The sequence below is a fragment of the Petaurus breviceps genome, unplaced genomic scaffold, assembly GCF_028583685.1.
Source record: "Petaurus breviceps papuanus isolate PSGF00001 unplaced genomic scaffold, PetGlider_PUasm1.0 126, whole genome shotgun sequence".
Classification (NCBI taxonomy): domain Eukaryota; kingdom Metazoa; phylum Chordata; class Mammalia; order Diprotodontia; family Petauridae; genus Petaurus; species Petaurus breviceps.
This window is the reverse complement of record NW_027185655.1, coordinates 1,823,454-1,847,280: the sequence shown is the minus strand read 5'-3', so window position 1 is coordinate 1,847,280 and position 23,827 is coordinate 1,823,454. Positions and strand designations below refer to the sequence as shown.

At 45.4% G+C, this 23,827-nt stretch overlaps 1 protein-coding gene across 1 annotated transcript in view; it reads left to right on the top strand.

Annotated features, from left to right (window-relative positions):
• The window catches only part of PGRMC2 (progesterone receptor membrane component 2), a 23,818-nt gene extending 718 nt beyond the window's left edge, over positions 1–23,100 (top strand). The window contains exons 2-3 of the mRNA XM_069091327.1: positions 20,766–20,921; positions 21,807–23,100. Coding sequence (XP_068947428.1) covers positions 20,766–20,921; positions 21,807–21,904 — 254 coding nt within the window. The 3' untranslated portion in view covers positions 21,905–23,100. The remainder of the gene's footprint in view (positions 1–20,765; positions 20,922–21,806) is intronic.
• Positions 23,101–23,827: the final 727 nt, after the last annotated feature.

The following is a 23,827-nucleotide window of genomic DNA, read 5'->3' as shown; positions in this document are numbered from 1 at the left end:
TGAGAAGGCGCCGTGGTCGGGGAGGCCCCGGGATGGAGCCTGGGGCGGGCCTCGCTGCTCGAGGCCTTTGTGGGACCTTCCTGGGCGGGGAGGGGCCGCCCCCAGCTCCGCGCATCCACGCGCGGGGCTGTCACTGTCACGGCGGGAGGGATCGTACACGCCCCCCTGCTTGTGACATCGCTGGCTTCACGGCAGCGTCGGTGTCCTTAGTAAATCAATTTTTTAAATGAACATTTCCATCACGTTTTTTCCTCAAGATGACTTTGGAATGTGTGCTGCGATGGGCGGGTTTGTGTGCCAAATGAAAAGTAGACGCTGCGTCTCCGCCTTAAAGTGTGAAGAAAAGCTCGTGGCGAGAAAATGTTGGGGGTCAGAGTCGGGAGGGGCCCCCTGGGGCCCGGGCCAGCGTCTGGTGACTCCGTGACGGGCGGCGCGGGGGGCAGCCGGGGGAGCGGGCGCTTGGTGTTCGTGTTAATGCAAAGAAACGGACGGGGTGATCGACACGGCCATAGGCTCGTGGGGCTGCCGCCCGTGGAGCCCCTCGGGAAGCTCGAACTCGAACCCAGGGCTTGGGACTCCGTGCCCAGTGATCTGCCAGTCGCTCGATACAAAAACAAGAGCAGATTGTTACAATCCGTCCGATGGGAGGTTGAGGGCCTCGGGCCTCACAGTCCACACAGGCTCCTCCAGGGGAGGGGACCAGCGGTCAGGACTGGAACCCGGGGCCTGCTGTTGCTGCCCCACTCCCAGAGGATCCCGGTCTCCCTCCTCTTGGGACACACAGCCTCTTCACTTGGGCTGCTGAAATAGCCCCTTGGAAAGGAGAGGTGCCGCCCCTGCATGGCTGCGTGCCTGGTGTGCATCACCCGCTGGGCACAGAAGCCCGGCTCGGCCAGCTTACCAGGAGTGGTTTCCTGCTGCCCTGTTCCTTAGGTGTTTGTAAGAGTTTAAGGAGAAGGGGCTTTTAACTTTAAAACTGTGTGCATCAGAGCCCTAGATTGATGGCTTAGAAAGGGCATGTCTAGCATCGTGGCCACATGGTGGCTTGAAAGCCAGCCTCGCCTCTCTTAAAAAGGATAGGATGCAGCAGCTAAGACCTGGCAGCAGTGACAAGGAGGGGGAGTAGGTGCTGCCCTCCCTGGTGTTCGCAGGGGCTGGGCAGGTCCTGCTGTGCGGGTCAGCTCAGATCACAAGGAGACTCCTGGACCAGAGGTCTGGAGGCAGAGGCCAGCCGAGCCTTGTGAGTGCTTACAAGGGCTCCTGAGGGGCGGCCGGCTCACCTGGGGGTGGGGGGCCGCTTCTTAAACAAGTGTGGGGTAGAAGTGATTGGCCTGGGAATGTCCTCAATTCACTGAGTCCTTTACTGAGTGTGCTGCAGATGGAGGGAAAATGAAGCAGTCTCTGCCCTCCAGGCAGCTGCTACTTGTCCACAAGTGTGGTGGAAGGATGCTTGAGGCGGGAGAGAGGACTAGGCTGGAAAGGAGAGGTACCGGCGTAGGCCCAAAAGGATGACAGGGCTTCCAGAAGCCAGGTGATGTGGGAATGCAGTCAAGGCAGGTGGGCGATGGGAGTGCTAGATCCATGGAATGGCTCAGCCCGTTCAGCTGGATTACAAAGTTAGGCAGGGCGACAGGAAGGCTGAAAACTTTGGAGCTCTCCCAGTGGAGTGTGGAGCACAAGGGCGGCTAGGCGGCCCAGTGAATAGAGCACGGGGCCTGGAGTCAGGAGGACCTGAGTTTAAATCTGGCCTCAGACACTTAATACTAGCTGTGTGACCTTGGGCAAGTCACTTAACCCCAATTATCTTGCCTTCCCCACCTCCAGAAACCACCAACGACAAAAATACATGGTGGAGCACAGGGCCTCGTACCTAGTAGGCTGTTAATAAGTGCTTGTTGATTGATCACTGCATAAAGTACTGGGTTTCCCTTAAATGGAGGGCTTCAGGCAAAACTAATAGGGCTAGTTGTTGAATTTGCAAACATTCAAGCTCTCTCTACATATGCTGCTGGTTCTGGTCACATGTGAGCATAAATAAGTGATTTTTGAGTCTAGGACTGGAGGCAGCAGCTGGGGACTGACTGCCATTTCCTAAAGCCAGAGAAGCTCACAGGGATGGAGGCCAGAGTCTCACCCAGGCAAGCTGCTTGAGGATCGAGTGGATTGTCACAGAAAGTGTTTCTGAAAGAGTAGAATACTCTATAATGGGGCAGTTGTAATTTCCTGATCCTTCAAGATTACCCCGCTGCTTTGGGTAATTCAGAATAGCACCAATATGTAGTAGCTGGCGTAGATGTGCTGGGCACTATACCCTGGGCTTGGTACTGTTTGATATTCACAACAAGCCTGGCAAGAAGCTGCCCTTGTTATCTCCATTTTACAGAGGAGGACGCCAAGGCAAACAGAACACAGCTAGTGTCTGAGGCTGGATTGGAACTTGGCTCTCTTATTCCAGGCCCAGCTCTGTCCACTGCACCATCTTGTGTCAGGGTCTTGTAAGGAAGTCTTCCGATATTTCGCCTAAATTTGTCCTGCTTAGCTTAGATTACTTCCCACTATCTGTCTTCTGAATTATTCCTTCACATACCATGTTGGTGTAATTTTCTCCAGCTTAGTTCCGGTTGCCTTAGATTCCACTCAGAGACCCCGCGTGGTACCCACAGGAGAGAGTCTAAGAGGGATGGAGAATAGCACATTTCCTGTGGCTCCTCACGTGACTGTATCTGCTAACGTAGAACCCCTTGAGAAGGGGGCCTGTCATCTGAGTGGGTCCTTCTCCCTAAACCCCTGTGGACAGCTCCCATTCCACAGTCCCAGGTGTGATCAGTTCAGATCAGACAAGTGTGAATGGACCTGACCTTCCAGCACCTTCATATCCCAGGCCCAAAGTCCAGATCCAGAGTTCTGCCCCCTGCCCTTATAGCATTCATTATTACAGTGTTTTGGTTTTTTTACTTAAGAACTAGTCATTGAAAAGTACATTCCCCTCCAGTAAATCTTTTTTAGGAGCCAAGCAGCATTTTTCTTCTGGTTTATGTGAACTACATCTGTTCCTTCCACAGTGCGACTTGTCTGTTTAGGTTTCCGTATAACACAAGTAGGCACGAGAAATCCAGCGGAGTTTTGCAGGGGCTACAGACGACAAAGGCCAGCAGATGACATAGAAAAAACCTTTAGAAACCCAGAAATGCATAAATTATATGTTTAATATCAACATATTTTGTCTTTAATAGCATAATGATTCAGGCTTCTCTGGTACGAAGGGAGAGCCAAACAATTTCTGTGGATTTTCCAGATCATGGGGGCATGGTGCCCCTTACCGCGGCAACATAGGGGGCTTACTACTAACTGAAGTGGTGGTTCACCTAGAGGGGACCCATTTAAATTTCAGTGTAATTCGTACTGTAAAGCATTTTCTTGGCCCATACTTTTTAGGTTCTAACCCCCCTGTGATCGGGTTCCTTCTGGAATGAATCTTTCAAGGCACCCCTCCAATTCAGACCACTCCATTGAAGCTGCTTGGTTCAGTGGTGTTTCCAGGTTCCATTTTCCTCACCTTGTGCATGGTGTAACATCCAGCTGCTTCTTCAGACCCTTCCCCTTGGCCTCCGACTCCTGCTCCTTCTTGCAGAGCTCCCTCCTTCCTGGTGTTCTCCGTTTCTGCCAGTCCTCAGCCCTATGGGCCGCCCTTGGGGCTCTGCTTCTGTCTCCCTCCAGCTTTGTTTGACCTTTGGCTGTCCTGATCTTGTCTCAAGGTATGACCTTACTCCAGACCTCTTGTCCTGCTTTGGCAGTTTTGTGGAGGCTGTTCCCCTGCTTAGAATGCATCAAAATGCTTCTGCCATGACCTGCACGAGCTCTGGAGGGAGAAGAAATCCGTCTTGCCCTTTTTTCAACTGCAGGAGTACCTGTGATAAGTCTCTCTTTGTGCACGTATCAAAATATCCTGCCCAGATGGTTGGTGTACTTCTGTTAGCAGGACCTTTTCGCTTTACTTTCTGAGCCCATCCCTCCCTGGCTCTCACCTGCCCTGTGCACACATAAATTGCAGTATCGCCACCCCCCCCCATCCTCCTCCTCTGTCCTCTCCCCCAGCCCATGCTCTCCTTTTGGTGATCCAAGGGGAGGTATTGGGAAGAGAGCCATGTGACGAAACTTGGCTTGAAAAAACCTCTGTGTGTGTCTGATGAAGGCCCTGTTAATTAACAGCATCACAGCCAAGCAGAGCCGGCCCTGCACATGTGAGACAGTTCCTGCATTCAAGGATTTTCTGGGGAAGACAGCATGTTACCTGTACAGGTGTATACCAGATACTTTGGCAGACAGGGGCAGGAAGTGCTAGCTGTGAGGAAACCTGTAAGAGGTGAGCTTTGAACAAATCTGAGGGTGCCAGCTGGCACAGGGGAAGGAGAGTATGGCATCCCCCTTATTGGAGACAAGAGCTGAGATCTTCGCTGGGAGGAGTGGGAAGAAGGCCAGGCATCCGGAATTTTGGTCTGTGTATGAAAAAGGAATGGACATTTGGGGGCTGGATGAGGAGAGCATTGTGGGGGAGAAATGTGTTCATGACAGAAACTACATTCTAGGCTATTTATGTATGAAAAATGTGAAGTGCCCCATGAGTGTTGTAAAGGGAGTGTCACACTCTCCAGATGTGCTTCGGGCCCAGTCTTTGAATGCAGAATGCTAGGTCCTTGACCTTTTCTTATGCCCCCCCCCCAAAAAAAAAAGTCACTTACTAAAGCAGATTCTTTGAGTTGTGATTTATATACTCTACTATGATACTAGATTCCAGAGGGTATTATACAGAGGGTGATGTGGCTCTTTTGGCGAATGACTTTATTTATGGCCTTTAGTCTAACGTGGCTGGGCAAAGGATTTCAGGTCTCTGCCATGATGTCTACTAGAGACAGACTAATGATGGTTGAGCTGCCTGAAATCCTTTGGTAGGATGTTGTGCGGGCCTGGTCTAGCGTCACATAAATGAGCACCATTGATTTTAAAATTCTAGAAGTGACTAGGATTTAATTCCAGAAATATTTATTGAAGTTTAACATCTACCACTATTCTGTTATGCTAATAATTCATATTAATATAGCATGGTTTCATATCTGTGAAGGAATGTGTGGGTGTTCAGTTTTGTAGATCAGGAAACTGAGATGAAAATTTATTTTATACAGTGACAGCAAGTCTGGCTTAGAGGGTTCTTGACTCTGCATGCAAAACTGAGAGAGTCGTTTCTTAAAGATCTTGCAAAGCACTATTAAGAGATTCATTTATCAAGGATCATGTTAAGCATTGGAGAAAAGAAGTCAGTCCTTGCTTCTGACAAGCTCACAACCCATGCAGACGTTTTCAGCCGTGGGTCAGACAAGCCCCCTGGTTGTTAGCAAGGCGCGGGTGATGCTGCATCTTCCTTCTGTCACTTGAGTGGTTCTGACCGCAGCCATTTCTGCTGCTCAGCCATGGAGTGAGCCAGGGATTTGGGCAGCTAGCATTCTATCTCTGCATCTTCAGGAGTCATGACAGCCACAGCTGCTGAGGCCATGGGCCAGTGGGCGCCTCTCCCCTAGCGCTGCTTCCCTGGGTCATGAAGTTCTCGGTTCTTCGCTCTGAATGAGCCTCCCGGTTATGGGACATGCTGGTCATACTTGAATTCCCCAGCAGTCACTGCTTTGCCTTCCTGGTAGGACCCAGCCCTAACCTCCAGCCACAGTGACTCTGACCCTTCTTGTGCTTGCAGCAGAATTCTCTTACCATTCCAGAATCAGCCTAGCCTGCAGCTCTCTCTGCCACTTGGTAACATGGAGTGTGAGCTAATCAGCAAAATCCGACCACCAGGGATTCATTCTTACATTTGGAGACCGTACTAAAAAGTCTTCATTTGTTTTGCTACCCAAGCTGGTCACAGTGGCAAACCTGTTTCGCTGTAGAGTGCGTTGGGTTTTATTTTTGCTAAGGACGCAACTTCTTATTATGTTCATACTTTTTTTTTTTTTTTAGGTTTTAAGGTCATTTTTTCCTCATGTCCCATTTCATTCTGTCCTTTTCTCCAGTCAGAATAATTGCTGATTAAATACCATCTAGGGAGAAATTTGTTACATGCCTAAAAAGGTTATTCCTCATAAAATACACTATGGTTTAGAAGGTTGTGATGTGGGTTGCTGGGGATGGAATCAGAGGTAACTGATTTGCCCAGAGTGACATGACCAATAGGGGTCTACAGTGGGATTGAGGGGTTCTGTCTCCTAGGCCACACAGAGGTGGTGAAAAGCACCAGCAGCCAGGGCATTGTGGATCCTTAGGGCATTCTGACCTCTGGATCCCTGGAGCACATTCAAAGATGGCGACCTGGAAGGGTGCTCAGAGGCCATCTAGGCCAACCCCTTTAGTTTACAGGTGAGGAAACCCAATGTGGCCAACAGCACAGGGCCTCCCCTTCTCTGATGACCACGTCTAGGCCCCTTCCCATCATACTGCACCATCTCACAGCAGCGCTGGCTTGGAAATCCATGTATCCTTGCTTGGGATTGAATTTTAACTCATTAAATTATCCTTAATAAGATCTTTATAAAATGAGTTTCATCCCTAGTTTTATTGACAAGCATAGAGAAGCAATGCACTGATGACTGAATTTATTCCTGCACTTTAGCATTCTCAACAGTGACTTGTGTGTCTGGGCCAACTGCCGGTGGAGCTAGTGGGATTAGAATTAAAGTATGTTTGGTCATATCTCTGATAGATGATTAACAAGATGTCTAAAAATGGCATCCTTGGTCTAGAGATAGGTTCTTTTTAAATGCTCTGTTTTATGAATCACACTGTTTTCCCTTGTTAGAATTTCACTTGAATTTGTGACTTTTTTTCCACCTTAACCTTGATCATTAGATTGCAAATGATGATCACTAATTCTCAGTTTGTTTTAATGAACTAGGAATAGCTAATTAGTGAACACTCCCTCATTTTCAGACTTATAACGCAATTGTTGGTTACTTATTTCAAGTATTGAAAGTCAAGTACTAATGAAACATGAACAAGTGTAACAGCTGTTACATAAGAGTGGAATAGAATGGGGGTTCTGACTGGTTTCTGAGGTTGTACTCTTTTTCTTGGGTCCATATTGCTAATACTAGAAAAAGCTCCTTTCTTTGGAGTAGAATTAGTCACACTCCGAACTGATTGATCCCACATACAAAAAGCATGTTATGGTCTTGCATAACTTTTTGGTGAAAGTGAAGAAATCTGTTGCCACAGAGACTTTGGAGAGCTCAGTCTTTCAGGTAAAATGCTGCAATTTTTAAAGAAGATGGGCTGAAAAGTTGGGTAGGGAAACCGATCTGTTTACCACTAAACCATTTTTCTTAAAGAGTCACTAAAGCACACTTTTGTTTTGGTTTTGGCATTGCATTTTAACTGTTTGTACAAGTCCCCTTTAATTCAACAGCTGTTGAGGAAAAGGAGTCAACATTAATTCAAAATCAAGACCTCCTGGGGGACATTGGCATCACACACACATGAGATCATACACTAGTGTATATATTAATTAATCTCCTAAAGCTAGGAGTCTTTCTGTCTAGCAGTTTTCAAAGATAATAGTCGTGTTTCTCTTCACCTTTCTGCCCTCAAAATGAAAAACTAAGTATATCTACCGTTGGAACAACCTCCTAGATCCTGCTAGCCTTTCCAACCCTTGTGGACCATGGACAGTTCCCTTCTCTAGGTGTCAGCCTCCTCTTCTGTGAAATGAGGTGACCTCTGAAGTGCCCTGCGTCTTCCAATTTCAATTAAGAGTTGTACTGCGAAGGATTTTTTTTTTTTGATGGACGAGGGAATCGAGGGAGTGAGGAGCCATAGAATCTGAGTGTGTGTTTATCCCAGCTCTGTCCTTAACCAGCACCATCCATGCCTTTAGAAAAGTTGTGTTGTCCCTGTCCTGTTAATTGAAGGGTGAATGGAAAGGCCAGGGCAGACCTGTGTGCGCCCTCGAGGTCTGGAGGGTATAATAGCAATAGCAAGTGAACCCTTCGTACCAGGGCAGTGATCCTGCACGTTATCACGAGCCCGATGGGGGGTGGTTTAAGCAAGGGGTCTGCCCTCCCACCCTTGGGAAAGGGGGTTGACCCTGGGAGGCCTAATTGAGTTAGTTTTGGAAGAGGGGTACAGAGAGGAGACAGTGTCCAGGACTGGACCTGGCCTGGCTGGGCTGCAGGAGAGCCTTCTGGCTGGCAACCTGCTCCTGCCAACTTGGAGATGGAGTCCAGACCGCGAGTTTAGCTTGATCTTGGATGTGCCAGTGGGACCTCCACATGGAGGTCTTGGGAATTTAGAATAATCCAGATGTGATTAATAGTTGATATCTAAGGAGCTGTGGAGTTTTTATTAGGTTTTTTTACGTGGCTTCGTCTATCAGCGAACAGCATGACGTGATTCTCATTACCTCAGAGTGACCAGAACAACCAAGCTTGACTCTCCTGAAGGAGAAATGAGTATTTCTGAGGTTCTGCACCAAAGTGGGCATGTGCGTGGGCACTCAGCGAGGTGGAGTCCGCTAAAATAATTAGCAAGGAGATTATTAAATGATTTATGTGTGTGTAGCTTATCAGATTGCTTAGGGAGTGGAGAGAGGAGTGAGGGAGGGAGAAAAAGAAAAACTTGGAACTCAAAATCTTATAAAAGTGAATGTTGAAAACTAAGCATTTTTTTAAGTGGAAAAAAAAGATTTTTGGAAAGCTACATTTTATAATCATTGGTTTTAACAATGAATCCTGCGTTGGCAGCCAGGTAGCACAGCAAGTAAGAGCACTGGCTCCAGTGTTGAGAAGACCTGGAGATCGAATCCTGGGCTCAGACACTTAGCACCCACCCAGAAACACCTGGCCTTGTAACCTTGAGCAAGTTACTTAACCCCAGTTGCTTAGGGGCAGCCAGGTGGCTCAGTGAGTAAGAGCACCGGCTCCAGTGTCGGGATGACCTGCATCAAATCCAGGCTCAGATACTCAGCACCACACCCAGAAATAACTGGCCGTGTAACCTTGAGCAAGTTACTTAACCCCGATTGCTTTAAAAAAAAAAAAATGAATCTTGCCCTAAGTGTATATGGTACCTTGACATGTTATATTCATTGAATATTGAAATTCATGAAGCCATCAGAATTAACAGACATTGAAAAATACATGAATTTTTATTGCCAAAAATCATGTATATGTGTCACCCGTAAAGAATGCACATGTCCACATTTTAACAGCTTGATTACAGAATAGCCTAGCCAGTCTCTGCGTTTTGAACCCATTTGTTTAAAAAAAAAAAAAACACCTTTTGCTTAGTTTGCAAGAATGATGTACATGAAGAAAGATGGATATTTACTAGCTAAATTTCACCAAAAACTTCTGCCTGACTAGTAGATAAGTCCATGGCCACTGTCGCATTTCTTCTTCTATTGGGATCTTTGGAGCCTTTCCTTTGGGAAGTATTCTTTGAGTTATGACAACCATTAAATCCAAGTACTTAAATAGCTTTAGAACCGGGCCTTTGAATTAGTGAATCATAAACTGTTAAACCAAGATTTTAAAAAACAGCATTCAATCACATTATTCTCATGAAAAATACTACTTTTCTATGAGCAAAAGTTTTTTGTACTATTAATAAAAGAAAGTATTTTTTAATATACTGTTTGTCTCACCTTTGAAAGTTCTTGTTTGTTTTCTAATGTACATAATATGTTAGTACAGCTAGGATATTGCATAATTTATGAACATGCATGCGTTGGGGTCTGTTCTCCAAAAAGGGTTTTCTTTATAGGGGTGCATGGTGCACAGAGATTAGAGACCACTGCTCTAGAGATTACTTTAGCCTGTGCGATAGCTTTTCTTTCAGAGGTTATTTCCCTAAAAAGTTATTAAGCCATTTAAGCAAACTAGAATCTAATTCCGTAGTATCTTCATAGACCGTAGTCATTTTTACTTTCAAATGTTTTAGAGTTAAATTTTTTAGAAACAATTCTTTTGGAACACTTCATTGAAATAATTGTTTTAGTGGTAGAGATGTTAGCTAATCCAATAAGCCCTCATTTGCTTTGGAGGACAAGTTAGAAAGTACCTGGGAATGTTGTGGGCCCCCTCCCCTTTTTTTTGCTTATTCTGTCATGTTAGCTTGAAAATATGTCATCGTTAATGTGTGCTAATAACAGTTCATTTGTCTTCAAGGAAATAATTTGCCTTCATGGTTCATAAGACTTATAAACACAAGGACTTTAAACAGTTCAGGGGACAAGAAGACCTAAGTTTCAAGTGTCCTCTTAGAAAATGTTTTCCCTACTCTCATTGGGGGAGTAAGAATAGGGCTCCAGGGACAGCTAGGTGGCCCAGTGAATAGAGCACCAGCCCTGGAGTCAGGAGGACCTGCTGTTGATTGACCTGCTGGGGACCTGGGTTCAAATCCAGCCTCAGACAGTTAACACAAAAACTAGCTGTGTGACCTTGGGCAAGTCGCTTAACCCCAAGTGCCCTCCAAAAGAAAAGCAAAAAAATAAAATAAGAGGGCTCTGCTTAGAGATGCTTAGATCAGAGGGCAGCAAGACACTTTCCGGGAGGAAATGGGCTGAATTTTCAGAAGATTCCAAGGAGAAAAAGGATGCGTTTATTGATTGTTCCACCACCTGGCTGACCTTGCTAAGTGAATGTGTGCGTGTGCACAGGACTAAAGAACCAAGAAAGCTCGCAGAAACATGGTAATTTGGTACAGAGAGCACTGGGCCTGGAGTCAGGAAGCCCTGAGTTCAAATGTGACCTCAGACACTTCTAGCAGGGTGACCCTGGGCAAGTCACTTAGCCTCAGCTTTTCTCAGTTTCCTTATCTGGAGGTGGTAATAATAGCACCTAACTCCCAGGATTATTGTGAGCATTCATTGAGATAATATTTGGTTTGTAAGCTGGGCCTTAAGTAATCGAGAATGTTAGCTTTGGTGGTGGTAGGGGTGTTATTCTTTTCGGGAAGCACCTCCTATAGGAAACCTGGCAGCTCTTTAAATGTACGTGCACTTGATACTTTTTTTTTTTTAATAAGCAGTCAGGGTTAAGTAACTTGCTCAAGGTTACACGGCCAGTTATTTCTGGGTGTGGTGCCGAGTGTCTGAGCCCGGATTTGATCCAGGTCATCCCGACACTGGAGCCGGTGCTCTTACTCGCTGAGCCACCTGGCCGCCCACTGCACTTGATAGTTGGCAACATAATTTAAATATTTATTCACACCTATCCTAGTAACTTATATTCAGTAATTGTTTTATACATGATCGACCCTTTGAGGGATTCAGTTGGGATCAGTTTGTGAGACTGGGTGTGACCCTGCGGATTAAAGATTAGAATCATGAGTTCTTCGGGAGATTACTTTGGAGGGAGGGAGGGGAATATGTTAGGAGTTTTTAGTAGGTATTAGTATTCTATTATTTTAGATGTTAAATGAACATGAGCTTTTTTAGATAGCTGTATTATTAATGCTCAGAACCCTTTACGTTTTTAGTCTATTCCGTTGAATTGTTGGCAGCCCATTCTCTCCTCTCTTTAGCCAGATAGCTAGTTTTCTGTAAGGAAGTTGTGACTCACTACAGCTTTCTCACTGAACACCACAGAGAATCAGGATCTGCCTGAATTGGCAAAAGGAGAATGCCCTCTAGGCACTCAAGTCTTTTTCTTACCTCTTTACGTTAAGCTGCTTTTTATAAATACTAATTTTTTAAGTAGATTTTATCCATTCATCTTACCATGTCTGTAAGCTGAGTTTCAATCCCTGATCAGGAGCAAATAATCCAGGCACAGCTTCCTACAATGTAGCGTTTCATTGAAGTTTTCTTAAAATGTATTTATGCTCCATGGAGGATTATTTTTATTTCTAAGCTGGATATGAGTAATAAAGTTAGAGTGGAAGTTTGGCTAGGATTGCGAGGTGGGCTCACACTCCCCAGTAGGAGGGCCCAGCATGTTGACACAGCTCTCTTCTGTCCTATAGAGAAGGTTAAGGGAGACCAGATTTGGGAGAATTAAAAAAAAAATCTAAATGCTATTAGATGTAGGGTTTCTTCTCTGCCTAATAAAATAACAAAATCAGGGGTCTGTAGTGGGGTGGTTTTTTTTTTTTCTCATTATGTACTATATATTTGGTTAACATTTTGTTTTTCCTCTGATGTATCTTTCCTTTAAGTTCCTATTAGAATTTGTCATATAGTCCAGGTGGTCGAAACTCTTGTCTTAACCTCCAGCTCAGGCTTCCTCTTTTCTCTCAGACTTCTGGGGCTGCTTCACTGTCTTCCTTTGCTCCACAGCCCCTAGCCTCAGGGTAGGGGACTTAGCCCTCCTGTAGATCTCTAGGACCCTCTGTCTGCCTCTTCACTGGAGCTCACCCTTCACCTGACTGTAACCTTCCTCTCATTGGCCTCTATAAACCTCCAGCCCCAGTACTTCCTCGGGTCTTCGGCCCTGCTCTGACTTGCCTTTCTTCCCTCCCTGATCTCACAGCCCCATAGTTAGCCAGTTCAGATCTGCATTGTCTTCTGTTCCTACATCTCCTGCCCTGTCAAACTCCAGCCTTGAATCACTGCCCTCCTCCTCCTCCTCCCCCATCTCTCTCTTCATATCCTGGCTAGTGACCAGCCGGCCGATACCGCTTTGTGATCCTCTCACGTATTATTTCCAGAAAAGCATTCATTTCATCATTGTAGGCATCAGATACCAAAGTGCAGCACAAGCCCTCCATTCCTTGGTAAGCAAGACCAAAATATTCTTGTTGCTGGTTCTGTGGCACTTAACTGCTTTGAAACTAATTGGTCTTCAAAGTCACAAAGACCACAACACCGAGCCTTTCCCTCTCTGGTAGGGCCTGTCAGAACTTGTACGTGGCATGATGAGGAGTCATCAGAGCAGGCACGTCGCTGTGCAGTGCGGGATCATCAGTATCAGTCAGTGTCGTTTCCCCCATTTCCCTGAAAGGGCGGCAGCAGCAGCGACTTCCTCCTCCTCAGCACAGTTTGTGAATCGGGTACCTGGATGGGTGGGGGCTTCTGGAAGCACTGCTGTGTTGCTTTGTGACACACAGGTCTTATGAGGAAGCCTGGGAAACCTGTGGCCTTGGAAGAAAAGGATTTGTTCTGTAAAGCCTGGACGCAGTCAAAAGATAGCACACACAGGCCTAGAAGCCGCGGCAGAGAGTCATCTGCTTCTCATAAACTGTGTTTAGAGTTTTAACAGAATCCCACTGCAAAACATACTCCAACGTTGGGCCACCTGCCCTGGGTTTTGGAAAAATAGACTCTTAAATTGCAAAACAATACAATTCTAAGTTGTGTTCCTATTCTTCTCTACTAGTTTAATTAAAGTTACACTTTCCAGTATGAGGACCTAGATATCCACTGTATTTGGTTAATGTAATTAAGGAAAACTTTACAAAATGTATCCCATCAAGCAGCCCTTTCCATGTTGAAAGAACACATAGGACCCCAGGGCAGAAAACTCTTCATTATGATTCTCAAAAATGCTGTTTGGAGGGCTCCTGGAATCCTCAAAAAAATGAATCAGGTCAGGGAAAGCCCTGTGCGAGTTCAGAAAGTGCGAGATCGGGGGCAATATTTTCGGATTGCAGTGAAATCAAATATGTGGCAATATGGATAAAATCATCTAGAAACTGAAAAACAATCTAAACAACGATTAGGTTAAAGAAGAAACAAAGAGAAAAAGCCATTTGGATCCATGACAGTTACAGTGGCATGTGTATAGGGCCTGCTGTGTGTCACAGGTACTGTGCTGAGCTCTTTACAAATGTGCCCTGGGAGGTATTATCACCATTTGACAGATGGAGAAACTGAGGCAAGCAGAGGCAAAATGATCTGGCCCATATGGTCACACAGCTAGTAAATGTTTGAGGCTGGATTTGAATCCAGCTATTCCTGACTCCAAGCTAACAAGTCAGAGAATTTGGAGGAAGATGTTAGCCACACGCACAGCGGCCACGGACACTGGACATTTCACAGTAAAAACAATTTCATTTTAAAAAGCGAATGACAGGTAACAGGAGCAGGACAAGTCATCGCCCACCGAAAGCCACAGACTACCCTGGCCCAGGTGGATGTGCAGATTGCCTTTACGGAAGCCAATCATTTGGAGCTTATATAGATTATTCCTAAATGTGGACAAATGTAGAATGCACCTTACTCCCTTTTATGAGGTAAATAGTTTGGATTTTAAAACCTGGAAAAGATGCTCAGATATTCACTCAGAACTATGGACGCGGGTGAGAATTTTCTCTTTGGCGATGCAGACTGCACCCATCCTCCTCTGCCCCAGCTTCTCACCAGCTTGTGGCGGGTCCGGCGGGCCTGCCATGGGCTCCCCTCACTGCAAGGATGCCAGGCAGCGGCCCAGAACCCACCTCCTCCTCTCCCCACATGACCACTCCATCTTCTTTTCCCATTACGTTTCTTTGCTGAAATACTTTAAGGAAATTATGGAGGAATTGCCTCCATGATATGAATGTAGAACACTGAATAATTAGCCAATGGAGTGCAAGTACTACTGATGTCCTTGTTTCGCGTTTTAAGGTTTACTTTTGTCCTGAGGTGTGAGAATCACAAGTGTTCTTCCCCACATTTCAAAGAGGAAGAAACTGAGGGTCAGCAGAGGGCCGGGAATTGCCAGAGTTGTTAGCTGGCTTTTAAAGCCAGGGCTCTTCCGCTAGCCCCTGCTGCCCCTTTAAGGCATGCAGGACATTTCAGAAAGGTTAGTCATCATGAGTAATAAACAGGGTTTATACACATGCACAGCACTGTTTCAACATCAGTGTAGCATTATAAACAAACCACCAGACCTCATGACTTCATAAGGGTAAAAGCCTTTCATAAAATTGAGCGTTCATTTATAGTTATAAAAAGCAGGAACGTAGATTCCTGCATGGTAGAGGAATTCTCCCGCAACACTTAAGCACTGTGATCCCATTGATGGCGAGGTCCCAGAAGACCAACCACCCATGCTTGCTCATTCTCTCCCGCCCACCACCATCCTTTGTGGCATTTCAGGGCTGTCGGCCCTCAGGCTGCCATCCCTGCCCATGCCACATGCCTAGCCTGTCCTCCTTTTCTGACATACAGTGCCTCAGTCGTGAGAGCTTCTCATGGGTTAGATGGCACAGCCTTTGCACACTGACCAAGTACCTTTCTCTTGTCCATGCCCTTTTCAAGTTCTTCAGAAACAGTGGTGTTTCAGGTCTCGTTGCCATACAGCAACATCAGTAAAATGTTTGTATTGAAAAGATGGCTGTTTGCTGTTATGGGAGGTCTGAGAGTCAGCTTTGGAATTTCCCAGAAGTAATCCTGCCCTTTCTTCTCCTTTTCAGCTCTGGGCCCAGCCCCTTCTCTGTTAGCATCATCATAAAAGCAGTCAGCTGTTTTCTCTAGGCACACATCCCTTCAGAGTGACAACTATAAAACTCCAGTTATCCCTTCCACGTTGCAGATGGCAGGAGTGCAGCACCCCTGAGATCTGGAGAATCTGCATAAAACTTTTTGATCCCCTTTGTACCAGAGACAAGATCTGGATTTTTTCTTCTGTGGGGTGTTGACAGTGCCTCGTAAAATTTGGATTGATATCACGCCATGCTATACATGTATTATGCATTTCTGAGTTTCTAAGTTTATTCTGTGTTGTCTGTGGCTTCCACAAAATTTCCAAAATATTCTCATCTGATTTCTTATGCCAGCCTGCAAAATAGCAAAGCCGCTATAGGAAAACCACACTGTGGAAGGGATGACTGTGCAATGATTGAAATGAAGGAAAGCCTGAATAATTGGGTGTTCGTGGACGGGTGGGATCAACATAGTAAAGATGATCGTATTGCAGGAGCATCTGGAGGAAGTCACGGGCAGGGGTTTTCCGTGACAGCAGCCGTGTTGTGTGCTGTACTTGATTTAGGATAAGCAGACAAAGGTGCTTGTTGTCAAATCTTGTGTAAGAGACCTTGTTGGAGAGCAGCCTTCTGCTCAACCGAGGGATTCAAGTAATCCTGACCAACAAGCACCCCAGGACCTGGTGTGCTCGACACTGGGCAGCCCAAGCCTTCCTAAAGCTGGACAGTGCCTAGGAATTTCGTTTGCCTTCCTCATTTTCACTGATGAGGACACTCAAGGCCGGGGGGGGGGGGGCATGTGGATTACTCGCCCAGGGCGTAAGAGCCAAAGCCCTGTTTCCACAGCCAGCTCCCTTCTCATCTGCTGCTCCTCATCCAGGAGCCTTCAAGCTAGCATGCACCGCATTCTCCTAAAATCACGGCTGATGAACATCTCAGACTTCAGCACGGCTTTCAAGGCAGGCATTAAAACCGTCTCATACCAGGCAGAGAGAAAAGTTGGTGAAACAGTGTAGAAATGCTGGCTCTCCCTCCAGATACATAGAAAAGATTTGAATTTGATAAAACATGGCTAGGGAAAGCTTCATTATTTCCCAGATAAATGGATGGGAAAATTGATAGTGTGATAGGAAAGTGGTTTTATCATGCCCAAAGCCACCCCATATGTATAATAACAATAGCTAACATTTATATAGTGCCTGCTGTGGGACAGGTCCTATATTAAGGGCTTTACAGTTATCTTGTGATCTTCACAACCACCCCAGGAGGTAGGTGCTGTTATTATGCCCATTTTACAGATGAGGAAAACGAAGCAAACAGGGTTGTGTTTGTCCAAATAGTAAGAGGCTAAGGTTGGATTTGAACTTGGGTCTTCCTGACTTCATGTCCATCACTGTCCACTGGGCCAGCCACCTAGTTGCCCATAGGGGTAAATATTAAAGGGAATTCCAACTCACTAATAACTACAAAAATCTGAAAAAATTGTGATGCAGATATGAATTAAGCAAAGAGAGTACATTATAGACAAAGTGGGTTTGCCTAATTCTTAAAAACAGACTTCAATACATGTGGCTAAAGAAAATCACTAGACTGAGAAAAATACAGTAACTACGGAATGAAATCTTGACATCTCAATTTTATAATAAACTCTGTTAAAGAATTATACCAGTCCCACCTGTTTCCTAGTACATGTACAGATAATCTCCAGAAAGGAAATGTAAGTTGATCGTTTTCTAAACACTCAAACCCGGTCACATGCAGATTACCGCAGTTTTGAGGAACCATTCTCACACGCATAGAATTGTTGTACTAAGAGAAGCCACCAGATTCCAGCAGGGGGGGGCGAAGCCTAAACCCCTGGGGGCTGAGGTGGCTGCTGTTCTGTTTAGTCCCCAGTGTGCTGCACAGGAAAAGCCCCCAGTGCTGATCAAACCAATCTTTAATTGTAGAGAAACTTGCCCATTGCTAACAAAAATGCAGACTAGTGTATTGTTTTTGAAATGTGGTCTGATAGTGTAGCCAACAAATATCTGAAAAATAAGTATGTCCTTTGGCATCCAGATGCACAGAGCTCCAGGCCTGGAGTTAGGAAGGCCAGAGTTCAAATCCAGTCTCAGACTCTTACCAGCCAGGTAATTGTGAGCAAGTCACTGGACTCTGCCTCAGTATCTCCACCTGTGAAATGGGGATAACAGCAGTCCCTGCCTCCCCAAGGCAGCTGTGTGGATCACATGTGATGTTTGTGGAGTGCTTTACACACTTGGAATTGATATGGAGTGTTAGCTGTTATTACCGTGGTGTTCTCCTGTGTTAGCCTGGTTCATTCAGTTCATACAGCTCCGACTACTTTTCTCTGAATTATTTCTTCATAATTTATCATAGCACAGCAATGAACCATTCTATCCGTGTGCCACATTTTGTTGGGCCATTCCCCAGATGATGGGTACCCAGGATCTTTCTACAGTTCTTTGCTACAACAAAGTACTGCAAAGCACAGATCAGACATGCGGGTCTTCTTGCCTACACCCCCCATCCCCACCCTTTTTTTTAAACCTCTTTGAGGTATTGTTGTCCAGTTGTGTCCGACTCTTTGTGAGATGCTGAAGTGGTTTGCCATGTCCTTCTCCAGTAGATTAAGACAAAAGGAGATTAAGTGACACTTGTCCAGGGTCACATAGTGAGTGTCTGAAGCTAGATTTGAACTCGGGTCTCCCTGATTCCAGGCCATGAGCTCTATCTCCCAAACCACATAGCTGCTTTAAGGTGTATTTGATGGCTTCCTTGGTCAAAGGATAAGTGTGACTTAGTGACTTTGGTTATGGTTTCAGATTATTTTCCAGATTGGTTGCAAAATTCAGCAATCCAGCTCTGCCGTTTTCATCTTTTGTGTTGTTTGTCAGGTCAGTGGATGTGAAGTGAAGCCTCAGGGTTGTTTTTCTTATTTCACTTATAAGTGATTTTTAAGCTTTTTTTTTTCTTCTGTCATTGCAAAAAACTAGAAGTGACCTAAATTCCTGATTGTGTAGGAGTGGCCAGATAAACTGTGGTATGTTAACATAATGAAATATCGCAGTGCAAATAATATACACATATGAAGCATGCAAAGAAATATAGGAAGACCTTTTAGAAATGCAAAGAAAAAGAACAGAGTACACACTAACAAAGAAGGCTCTGGGGGAACAAGTGAATTAAGTTCGATATTGTTCATTGAAACTCATGCTTAAATAAAGCAACAAAGTAAAGCTTAATTGTTTGCATTAGAATTTAAAATATTTGCAATTGTTTTTAAAATGATAGTTTCCTTCCTGCAAGGGGGCTTGCAATCTGCTATGAGAGAAGGTTCCCAAATGGGAGGTTTGACTAAGAAGAATCAGGGAAGGAAAAAGAAGGTGGAGAGTGTGCCAGGCAGGCAGGTGGTGGGGGGGGGAGAGAGTCACCAGGCTGTGGAAGCCACTGAAGGCTTTTGGCCAGTTGAAAACGAGCTCCAAAGGAACAGCCTGACAGTGGCAAGAGAGATGGATTAGAGTCACAGCAGCAAGACAAGAGGCAAGGACACAAGTCAGGGAAGCACATACTTGTGAGCGTAGTGCCACCTCTGTGGGGAGTGAGGGCCAGGTGCAGTAATGCCCTGTTATATTAACATACCACAATCCAGTCACTTACAAATGTAGCCACAGTCTGGGTCAGGGCCTCAGGCACGGCCTTTGACTGAATCCAGACAACACGGAGCAAATCCCCTTAATAAAAGGATTTGTTCTGTAAAATTTGGACTCAGGCAAGAGGCGGCCTCACTCCAGGACCTAGAAGGCCGCAGGTTCCCTGCCCCTAGTCTCGGTGACACGTGATTGCAGGCCACTTGGCTAGGGTATTAGGAAGGAGACCAAAATACAGCTCAATAGAAAAGCACTGAGCTCATCAGGGATTCTGTGCTGCCCTGAAGGAATGTTTCTAATGGTGACAAAAGACACCCAGGAATGTGGCAATAAAATAACGACTAGCACTCGACAGGTTAGAGAGAGCAGACGTTCTGTGATGGGGGCTCGTGGCACTGAGGCAGGAGACAGAGGGAGGCCACCAGAGGCGCTGGAGCAGCGGACACGTGCCCGTGGCCCTGTTGTGTCCACGTGTTTATGGACGAATCCTCAACACCGTCCTGATGTGGCAGATAGCAGACTGAGATCCAGAAAGACAATACTGGTGGCTGGAAGTTCAGCTGTTGGTAAGAAGAAACTTAGGAGGCACGACTGCACTCAGGCTGGCCCTTCCTAATGCTCCCATGGGATCAGTGACTGCCCCCACATGGCTGCCAGAGGGCCTGGAAACCATGTCACAGGAGAGCTGATGGAAGGCACTTGGAGTGTTGAGTCATGAGACCAGAACTTAGCCTGGGATCTTTATGTATGTGAAGCTGCATTATATGGGAGAGGGAGGAGACGTGCATGTGACACAGGAAAAAAAGAGCTAGAATCTGCCGACAGATCACAGACACCAGCTTGAGCTTGCTGGTAAGAATGTTTTTCCAGTGGCCTGGACCAGTCACAGTGCAATGGGATTCCTCCTGAAACAGCCTGTCCCTCGGGGGTGCTCCAGGGAGAGGCCAGATGGCCGCTTGTTGGAGAAGATGGACAGGGCGTTTATTTATCAGCTTAGATGCCAGCACTCCCTAGGTCCCTTTGCAAATCTAGGATACTGGGACAATTTTTAGAAACCGATTTGGATGTAAGAACCTGCTGCCTAAAGTGGTGTGAATGTACATAGAGTGGTCAAGAAGAATGGATTGAGAGTTCCGTTCTGGAGGAGGGAAAACCAAAGGTCCTCACATGTGTTTTAGGGTCTCGTTACCACCTTTTTATTGCTAGTAACTGTACAGTGAAATATTATGGAAATAAGCAAAATCTGGGACTTCTGGCCTAAAACAAATCACTGGCTGTCGGCACCTGGCCTCCGGGATGGCCTTGTATGACACTGCCACGGCTCAGTGACTCAGTGATGGCATCTTAGCTTTCCATGTTGAAGGTGAGAGAAGGACTGGGCCTGAGCGCCAAAGATTTGGATCCTTCGCACGTGCGTACACTTACATCTGATGTGTGCATGTCTGTCATTCCCCATTGCCTTACATGGGAAACTTTTCTTTCATTTTTGAAAGACAGAATTTTAAGAATCAAATAACATAGAATACAGTTGGACTTTGATCATAAAACAAACTTTTTAGTGTTCTGAACCTACTGGCTTTCACTAGAATAACCGTAGTAACCCCAGCTAGGACCACTTCCAACTTCTCCACTGGTTTCTTTTTTTCCACGTCTTCCTGACACAACTTTCAAAATATGGATCAACCTAATAGCACAAACTTGAAAAATAATCATTTCTTTTTTTCTCTTCAGTGGGACCATATGGAATATTTGCTGGGAGAGACGCCTCCAGAGGACTGGCGACATTCTGCCTAGACAAAGAGGCGCTCAAAGATGAATACGATGATCTCTCAGACTTGAATGCTGTACAGATGGAGAGTGTTAGAGAGTGGGAAATGCAGTTCAAAGGTGCGGGCAGGGGCAGGGCGCGAGCAGGGAGAGCACAGAGGGTGTGCCCAAGATACTCACTTGTAATAATCTTCTAACGCCCAAAGATGGGATGCTTTTCAGTGGGATTATGATTTTGTGATGTTAATGTCATTTGAATATTTGTAAGGAAGTCAGATACATACTTTTGCCACTTATGGTATTAAAAGAGTATTAAATTCTGCTTTCTGAAGGTAGCAATGTCACACCCAGAAAATAGAGGCTCTGGGTACATACTCCTTTGTCTAAAATCCCAGAGATTGCTTTGTTATTCAAATTGTTGTTTCCTAATATTGCCATATAACTAAAATCCAATTTTTAAAACACTTTATTCTGCCCTCTAGCTTATATTGGGATGGTACTACTTTCTGAACAGCATGTTGGTTAGACTTCCCTAACCTCTTTAGACAGCTCTCCCTCGTCCCCTGTCCTTCCATCCAGCCATTACACTATTATGTTTGTGTAGAGCAAAATCTATTAATAATTCAGGATGCCTTCATTAATGAAAAGGAATGAGTTCCTAGAGCCATGGTGTGTCTCAGATGTGAGTGTGTGTGTGTGTGTGTGTGTGTGTGTGTGTGTGTGTGTGCACGCGCATGAGAGAGGGGAAGAGACTGTCTTCTCCAGTGGCCATGGGATCCCTAACCCCCTTTTTTTTTTTTTAACATAATTTCAATAGTTCTTCTGGATTAGTGACATTAAAGAACTTTGAGGTCATGTTTTTCCTTGGCCAGTACAGGGCTTCCTGCTAAAAGGAGCTTCCCAAGCCTTATCAGCGTAGCAAGCTGTTCACTTCAATGATTAGCAGCCCCACTGAGTGCCAGAAGCTGATCCAGGCTGCTGATGGTCTTTTTCTGTCTCCTGCAGAAAAGTACGACTATGTGGGCAGACTCCTAAAACCAGGGGAGGAGCCGTCGGAGTACACAGATGAAGAAGATACCAGGGATCACAGTAAACAGGATTGACCTCTGTAGACAACCAAAGTCAGGGGCCTTCAGAACTGCAACCTCTTTTAATTCCCTTTCACACAATGTCCTGCATCTTTGGGTTTGGTTCATCTGCTGCGAGAAAAAAAAAAAAACAGAACATTCAACAGATTTTGTACCAGAAAACGTGTAGTCGTGCTCGGGAGCCTTGACTGCTAGACATCATGCGTGCTGCCAAGCACTCTTGGAGTCGCCTGCGGCGTCCAGTGCGGCTGCGTCACTGCCGAGTGGGGGCAGGGATTCTAGAAGGTGTAACTAAACCACACAGCTGTTCCTCGTTGGTGAATCACAGACACCCAGTAGCATTTGCTGCTCTGGAAGTGTGCCGGTCTCCCTGAAAAAAAACAGCATGGATATGTTTTTTTATGTGCTGTATTTTTGTTTCAGCCTTGAGGGAAAACTCTTGTGTACATCCATCCGTTTGAGTAGTTGGCCTACTGAAACATTAAAATGTGAATTTCCAAACTTTTGTCATAGAGGTGTTACTAGCTCTGGCAAAATAAATAAATAAATAAACAAATAAATGAAAACAACACTTCAGTCCTAAGAAACCTTGGCAGATTAGAAGGGGGATATCAGGTTGTCCTTTTCCCAGGTGGATTTATGTCAAAACTAATTTCCCAGCATCAAGAACCCCAAAGCCAGTCTTTACCCCTTTCTTCAAATCGAATCAACATGAATTGTGCCTTATTTCATTTAGGTAGACTTGGATTGTTTTAAGGAGAACCCTCTTTGTGACGTCAGAAGTCACGACAAGCAGCCTTGAGACTGAAGCTGAGAATGTTGTATTGACTGGAAACCTTGATGTCATTCTGTGTGCATAGAATGTAAAGGGGATATTCAGTGTTACTGCCGTATCTGTTAATGTACATGAACTTCATTAGCATTGCAATGGCCAAATACACCCTCCATGATCTCTTTTTAAAAAACAAACAAAAAGGAACCTCCCTCTCCCCCAAGCAACTGCCTCCCCATGGGAGCCCAGCCCTTGCGTCTCCTGGTGGTGTGAGTGTGCAGGGGCTTGTGTCTGCAGGCGTGTCTGTCTTAGTGTGCGCGTGTGTGTGTGCACGTGTGTGCGTGTGCACGTGCGTGCAAGAGGGCCTCAGAAGGGGCTGCTTCTGCAGATGTTGTAAATACCAATGCCATTTTAATAAAGCATGTACAATAAACCAAAATGAGTTTGAGTTGGACTTTATATACAAAGTGTAAGTCTGAATTAGGCTTTTGTTGGCCAGGTTTGTGCCATCGGCTGAGGATAAGTAAAGCTTTCAGTCGTGAAAAGTTGGCATTGTTAGCTGATGGTACCACATCCATTGAAACTTTGTGAATTCTCGAGAAAAATCTGAGGTGATTCAGGTAAGAATTGGTCTGTCAAAACATACCTACTTAATTCTGTGTTTGGTGACGTCAATCAGCAAAACACAGAAGTGAAGGCAGTCTAGGTAGCGATAATTGAAAGCCTAATAAAAAAGGAAATATTCCCCCGTTGTTCATGAAGTTCCCCACACCCAGACTGAAAAAGCCCATTATCTGTCCAGTCATTGGGCTTCATTATGACTCCTTAGCTCCTCAGCGAGGTGACAAGTCCCCCAGAAAAGCAATCCTCTTTAAAAGTCACCAACGGTTAAGGCTCTGGCCTTCTCTCTGTCGTCTAGACTTGACATATTCAGAAGCAGTCTCAGAAGAAAACACTAAAACCGCAATAAATTGAGCTCTAATGGACATGAGCAGTGGTTCTGGATCCAGCTTGGGGATGTTTTGTACAAAACAGCTGACCCTCAGTGCCAGGGAGTGCTTGCAAGGACTGAAGAATGTTGGTAGATGCTGTGTGTGTTTATGTAAGACATTTTCTAGAAAAAAAAATGTTAAGATAGATTTCTGTCACAAATTGATACATGAATC